This window comes from Penaeus japonicus, unplaced genomic scaffold (assembly GCF_977035675.1).
Source record: "Penaeus japonicus unplaced genomic scaffold, GWHDUDI00000001_assembly GWHDUDI00000009, whole genome shotgun sequence".
Lineage (NCBI taxonomy): Eukaryota > Metazoa > Arthropoda > Malacostraca > Decapoda > Penaeidae > Penaeus > Penaeus japonicus.
This window is the reverse complement of record NW_028234411.1, coordinates 40,783,163-40,790,662: the sequence shown is the minus strand read 5'-3', so window position 1 is coordinate 40,790,662 and position 7,500 is coordinate 40,783,163. Positions and strand designations below refer to the sequence as shown.

Sequence of the window (7,500 nt, the reverse complement as noted above, 5' to 3'; positions counted from 1 at the left end):
GCCTTCACAGACACGGAGCGTCTGATTGGAGATGCGGCCAAAAATCAAGTTGCCATGAATCCCAATAACACCGTGTTTGATGCCAAACGATTAATTGGAAGAAAATTCGAAGAGTCGTGTGTTCAGGGGGACATAAAGCACTGGCCCTTCCATGTAATCAGCGATGGTGGCAAACCCAAGATCGCAGTTGAGTACAAAGGAGAAAAGAAGACCTTCTTCCCAGAAGAAATCTCTTCGATGGTTCTCATCAAGATGAAGGAAACAGCCGAAGCCTACCTTGGAGGAACTGTCAAAGACGCGGTCATTACAGTCCCGGCATATTTTAATGACTCACAGAGACAAGCGACCAAGGATGCTGGTACCATTGCCGCCCTCAACGTCTTACGTATTATTAATGAGCCAACAGCTGCAGCCATTGCTTATGGCCTGGACAAGAAAGTGGGCGGTGAACGAAATGTTCTCATTTTCGATCTAGGAGGTGGAACGTTTGATGTCTCAATTCTTACCATCGAAGATGGCATCTTTGAAGTGAAGTCTACAGCTGGAGACACTCACCTGGGAGGCGAGGACTTCGACAACAGACTTGTAACTCACTTCATTAATGAATTCAAGCGCAAGTACAAAAAAGACTTCAGTGACAACAAGCGTGCGGTGCGCCGCCTACGCACAGCTTGTGAACGGGCAAAGAGGACGCTTTCTTCATCTACACAGGCAAGCATTGAGATAGATTCCCTCTATGATGGTGTGGATTTCTATACCTCTGTTACTCGCGCTAGGTTTGAGGAACTTTGTGCCGATCTCTTCCGTGGAACGCTTGAACCTGTTGAGAAATCCCTCCGTGATGCCAAGATGGATAAGTCACAGATCCATGAAATTGTTTTGGTCGGTGGATCTACGAGGATACCGAAGATCCAGAAACTCCTTCAAGACTTCTTTAATGGCAAAGAGCTGAATAAGTCCATCAACCCTGATGAGGCTGTGGCTTATGGAGCTGCTGTCCAGGCAGCTATCTTGGTGGGAGACAAGTCTGAGGCTGTGCAAGACTTGCTGCTTTTGGACGTAACTCCCCTTTCACTTGGCATTGAAACAGCCGGTGGCGTGATGACAGCTCTCATCAAACGTAACACAACAATTCCCACAAAGCAGACCCAGACTTTCACAACTTACTCAGACAACCAGCCAGGTGTCCTCATCCAAGTGTATGAAGGCGAGCGAGCCATGACCAAGGACAACAATCTCCTTGGGAAATTTGAGCTCACCGGCATTCCTCCAGCTCCGCGAGGCGTGCCACAGATCGAGGTCACATTTGACATTGATGCAAATGGCATCTTAAATGTCTCCGCCGTTGATAAGTCGACTGGCAAAGAAAACAAAATTACCATAACTAATGATAAGGGTCGCCTTTCCAAGGAGGAGATCGAACGCATGGTCCATGACGCGGAGAAGTACAAGGCGGACGATGAGAAGCAGCGGGAACGCATTGCTTCCAAGAATGCCCTTGAGTCCTATTGCTTCAACATGAAGTCAACTGTGGAGGATGAGAAGTTCAAGGATAAGGTTTCTGAAGAAGATCGTAATAAAATCCTGGAAGCCTGCAATGATACCATCAAGTGGCTCGATGCCAATCAGCTTGGAGAGAAAGAGGAATACGAACACAAACAGAAGGAGGTTGAAAAGATCTGCAACCCAATCATCACAAAGATGTATGCAGCAGCAGGAGGAGCCCCAGGCGGGATGCCAGGCGCTGCCCCAGGTGGAGGCGCATCAGCTGGTGGCCCAACCATTGAAGAGGTTGATTAACTAAATTCGCTTTTAATACAAAAAATATCTTTTGATATTTGTCTCCACAGTCTCTCATAGTTTAAAACTTACTATCTTATTTTGTGTATGTATACTATATATGAATATTGATTATAGCAGCTAGTTTGCAACAAAAGGAAAGCATTATTTTTTCTTTATGATAGACAAGTTCCTAATTACGAATTTAAGTTATTCAGTTTAGTTTGTAAGAAAGTAATTTTTCTTTATGTCAGTTGGGTAATCACACTTGTAAGTGAGTCATTCCAGTTGCCATTGTCTTTTAAATCAAGCAGTTTACCCATCTTCAGCATTAGTATTGCTGCATATTCAGAAAATGTTCAATACAATCATTTCAGTTTGTTTTGCAACATTCCACACAGCGTTTTACTTCATTATGGAGCAAGGAAAAAGGAAAAGTTCAATTAATTTTCTTTATGAAAGATAAGCTGGTAATGAAACATTCAAGAAGTAGATTAGTTTGCAAGGGAGAAGCTCTTTTTTCTTTATAAATTATAAATGGAATATATTATTCATTCTTTAGCTAACATTGCTTCCATTTAAGTCAAGTGTTGCTGCATATTAAGGAAAAGTGCAATTATCTTGTGCTCTGAAACATTCCATTTAGTATTATTATACTTTATGGAGCAGAACATCAGATTCTGTTTGATTTTTGTGATGAATGCAATTCTTTCAAGTACAGTACAATATAGCCTTGAACTAGAATTGTTAGTATTCATATGATTTGGGAATACTACCAGAAGCTATTGCTAAAGTATATATATGTAACATTACCCTCACCTTCAATTTATTACTTCAGTATGGACCAATAAAACCTACTCTATATATTGATTTTTTTTGCCCATTATGCCATGAACATGGTAACAGCAAGTAGAAGAATCATTGTTAATAAGTGTAATTATATGCCAGAACAAGGATTCCTTAAACAAATCCAATTCCAAAAAAGTCAAGGTAATTAAAACACCTTTCTCCAGCCTGGTTGGCAAGTCATAACTGGTGTGTAAAAGTTATTCACTTAAAAAATTACTTATTGTATCTTAAGTTTGCCAAAAATTTGTTTTTCCTGAATTAAAATATGTGGATTGGAGGGCCTGTTATTAGTGAATCTCACAAAACTGCTCATTTACCCAAATATTCATATAATCATTGGATCTAGAGGTTAATCTCAGTGCTACTGCTATAGGAAAGGAATGTAGAAGTTGCCTGTGATGCCCATCACTTCATGCTTTTGGGAGACAGAAGAGAGTGGTATGGAAAGTGTGCTGTGTGTGACTGGTCACAAATGATATGATGGCACTAAGTATACAGGTTGTGTATAGTAATGCCAGAGACCAGGTAATGCCCTACACCATTCTTACTCATACCTCAGCAAGATCTAGTTAGGCTATGTCACTAAGTGAATCTGTAGCAGGTACCCCAATGTGCTGATTGGCCAGAAAGTTGACTAACAATTGCTAAAAGTACTAATTCTACTGATTTAGAACATGTTTTTTTAGGGTATTATGCTAGGAAAAAGTATCACCAAGAAGCTCAAGGAAACTGCTCCCATTTAATCTGTATCTGAAGTCTGATAGCATAGGCACTCAATCTCCTCAAAGCAATTCCATTATTCTTAGTTTCTCTAAATATTGAGATTCTTTGAATTTCATCTTAATGATGCTTACGATTTGAAGTACACTATTACAGTGGTTACACTAACTCTATCAGGTTGAAGGACTTCAGAATTCCTGAAAACCCAGAAAGCCTGGAAAAGTATCTATCACATGTTTATACAAAAGTGGTTGCTCTGTTTGATGCTATGGCCTGCATTTGAATCAGGAGCCAGTTATTATCATTTACTGTGGTGATATAACAAGCTATATCATTACATTTAACTGCACTGAAGTCACAATTTAATTACATAGGAAGTACCAGTTCACCAAAATTGATTTGACATAAAATAGGTTTGTCTTTGGGATCACACGCCTTATTAAGTATTACACTTTATAGGCATTTCATATTCAAGGCTGTGCTTCATCTCACAAGGATTATACACCCATCAGCTAAAATAACCCTATCAATAAAGGAATGAGTTGACTGAAGATAGCAGTATCCAAACCACCTAAATGTGTACCATCAGAACAGTCAGACAATAATAGTCTACACCAAGTTATGGTTTGATGTCCTGCCCCCATTACATTTTTTTAATGACCCTAGTAATAGTCAGACTGAGAAGGAGAAAAGCAAGTCGATCATGAAACAACCCATGGATGTGTATTCATATCTATACCAATCTTTATCTCTATCTAGTGGTAAAAATGTTTCAAGTTATTAATAGCCCTGCTCTACTCTGGACAATGATCCATCTTCCATCATTTGTACTAAAGTTTTTCCTTATAATGTCTAAACATTTTGCCCTTTGATTTCAAATCTTCCGGCTTTGTAAGAATTCTTTGCTTTGATATTGCTTTGAAACTAACTTTGAAATTGATTTGAAACTACATATTGATTTATTCATGCCCTTCCTAACATAATATATTTTCCAATTCTATCTGTTTCAGTATCATTTATTTAAAGTATTATTCCAATAGGGAATAATAAATGCATTATCTAACATAAGTCATAAACAGAAAAATCACTGATTATTAAACATTTTCTGGCATTCCAAAATTTGTGGCATTCCAAAATTTGATGAATGCAAACTACATTCAAGGAGACAGGAGGTCTAAATGTCATTCAATTCATAAAATTATACATCATTTGTGACCTATTACAGTAAGCCAATAATTTTAGAATTTGCCCTTCCTGTTCCCTTCCTGGTCATATGATGAACTAGAGGTCAGCTATTACATACACTTCAGATAAAAGGAAAAAAGTTCCAGCTTTGGGATTTCCTTGCATAAAATGCACGTTAGAAAAAAACACAAAAAAGTGGGTGATGATAAAACTTTATTTTCACATATCTTCTAATAAACTCTTTCAACATTACTGTAAATTCATATATGTTTTTCACTCAATGCATGTCACAAAAACTACATCATAAAACACTTACAAATTAAAATGTCTTTATGCAAGATGTTACTTGTTTAAACATTTAAGAATATATTAGGCTAATCTTTGATTCAAACAGACCATGCAAATATTAAAAAGTCTCCTTTCACTCCAATCTTTAATAAAAAACAACTGACTAATTCATGATAAAATGAAAATGTATGTATAGATATAATAGAGTGAGTGAGATAAGGAAAGCAGTTGGAAATGAATGGGTTGAGGAAGGAAAAAAAAAGAGAAAGGAGAAAGTTAATAATAAAAAACAAAGATTGAAAGATTGAGTGTGCATATGTGTGATCCTTTCATTAATATATATATTGAACATTGATATATACATTGATGCTGGGAGTGCAAGTGTATATGCACTGTCCACTATGTTTTTGTTGTTTTTCACACATGTGGTTCCATAAGCACTTAGTAATATAGGAGTCTATTAGTAGGCCTACCTAACCTCAGATGTTTACCCCGTTCCTTGAATTTTTGGGAAAAAAGGTTTTATTTTTCTTACTATTTTTATTGTCTTTAATGTTCTAATGATAATGATGATGATGTTAGTAACCATAATAACAGTAACAGAAATAAAAACTTTCTTTCCTAAAGTTCAAGGAATTGGGTAAAGAAGTAAGCCTACTAACTGACTCCTTGGTGACAATTGCTGGTGTAACCACCTGTGTAAACAAAATCAACAAAACAAAGAAATAATGGACAGTATGTACCCCAGACACCAATAGATTAATAAAATCTAGTATAATGGCACCATGAGCAATGCAAAATATGTCTTCCAAATAACCTGAGTGCATATAAAATGTACTATGCAGTGGCTACAATTGCTGCCTACTATATAAACTCTGACATTTTGTGAGCTAAGTTTATACACACATTCAACAATTAAATTCAAATATACACAAACAGCCACATAATCTTTGTCTAGGATTATGCTACACAAGGTGGTCAACCAAGGCCATGGATTTGCTCGGATGGCGTTTACTGTGCGAATGACCCTGATACCTAAGCTCGTCAGCAGCTCTTGGACGGAAGTGAAGACCAGATCTACCAGGGAATATGTTGTCAATGCTTCGATTCAACTTAGCAAAGACGTGCTTTGAAGTGTCACCTGGAGTCTTTCCTGGATGAAACTTACTAGTGGTTCCTTGGTGAGTAACTCTTCCATTTTGTTGATAGTACTTGTCATCATTCTCTTTGTCAGCATTCTGCGTACTTTTGTCTTCTGTCTTCTTGAGTCCTCCCAAAGTGACATGATAAAGGTATGGGTCAGCTTTGGGATCCTGTGGCTTGGGAGCACCACACTCGGCACATAGGCTACTCCCTTCTTTATTTGTTAAAGTTGGCTCTAAGTATAATCTGTCATTTTGGAGATAATGATGTACACCTGGAAAATAAGTTCTGAATCACAAAGAGAGAGAGAGAGAGAGAGAGAGAGAGAGAGAGAGAGAGAGAGAGAGAGAGAGAGAGAGAGAGAGGAGAGAGAGAGAGAGAAAGCAAATGAGGAAACTGATGTGTTCTATATCAGGCTGATGATTCTGTCTCCCTTGAAAACAACCCAAAATGCAAATTTTTAAAAACTGTAAAACTGTAGATCTATAAAATTATGATCTCAAAATTGTTTGAAAAATACCCAACTTTTCACATAAAAAAGACAATTTATAAAATTAACAGCAACTGAAAAAAATATTATTCAATTCCATAAAAGACTGAGCTTTAAGTTTTCCCATATGAAAGAATAAAGACCAGCTCAAGAAAATAAATATTGGTTATATTTACTAAATTTTTCTGATGCTATGAATCTATGAAACCAAACCGTTTCTTAATATGATATTTACTTCAAAGTCACAATATTTATATCAATAAGTAACATATGGAGATACATACATTTATGAGGAGGACCATAATGATCCCAGTGTCTGTGTCTCTCTGCTCTGCGTGACTGGTACTGACGGAGTTCCTCCAGATCCTCAGCATCCCATGACTTCCACTTCCGTCTGTGGTGGACTAGATGGTGCTGAAAGACAGATATTTTATTAGACCCTGAGAACTTTCTGGATTTAATTCTCTGATTATTGCCAAGGTCTAAAATTCTGGAAGGCTTATTCATTGACAGATGATCAAAAAGAACATCCGAAATTATAGGCACTGTTTTTTTTTAAATAGGTAACATTGCACTGTCAAGTAGTATTTCACGTGGAAAAAAGTTTACATTCACTATTTTTTTTTGCATAGGAATAAAACATACTCCATCATAAAAAAATAATAAAATATATATGTGGTTGCTTAACCTCTAAAGACAGAGCTGCCTCTTAGCTGACTTCTCAGAGAGAGAGATTACCCTAGTTCCCACCCAAGAGCCGAAAACTTTTGCGGTTTGTGGGAGCCACATTCCTTGTCACAGCTTGGATAATAGGAGAGCTCATGAAGAACTATGTGTTTGTGTGATCATTATTATATCACATATTTCCCTGCTCATAAGGGCTTGGATGATGGCTTCTTTCACATGACTTTTTATGAGGCAGGTAGAGAGTGACAGTGGGATTTAAGCCTAGTTCCTTTGGAGACCCTACTGGTCCCTAGCTGCATGTATAATTGTTGTACTACAGCAACCCCCTAGATAGGTTTTACATTAATGAATCCCTTGAA

The 7,500-nt window shown here is 37.4% G+C and overlaps 2 protein-coding genes across 2 annotated transcripts in view; one reads left to right on the top strand and one right to left on the bottom strand.

Moving 5' to 3' along the window:
* The window catches only part of LOC122259444 (heat shock cognate 71 kDa protein), an 8,911-nt gene extending 6,268 nt beyond the window's left edge, over positions 1–2,643 (top strand). Inside the window, exon 2 of the mRNA XM_043026214.2 lies at positions 1–2,643. This exon is cut by the window's left edge and continues 123 nt beyond it. Coding sequence (XP_042882148.1) covers positions 1–1,800 — 1,800 coding nt within the window. The 3' untranslated portion in view covers positions 1,801–2,643.
* Positions 2,644–4,725: 2,082 nt separating this feature from the next.
* The window catches only part of LOC122256655 (uncharacterized), a 10,378-nt gene continuing 7,603 nt past the window's right edge, over positions 4,726–7,500 (bottom strand). The window contains exons 4-5 of the mRNA XM_086540110.1: positions 6,739–6,868; positions 4,726–6,238 (exon numbers count right to left, since the gene is read on the bottom strand). Coding sequence (XP_086396236.1) covers positions 5,787–6,238; positions 6,739–6,868 — 582 coding nt within the window. The 3' untranslated portion in view covers positions 4,726–5,786. The remainder of the gene's footprint in view (positions 6,239–6,738; positions 6,869–7,500) is intronic.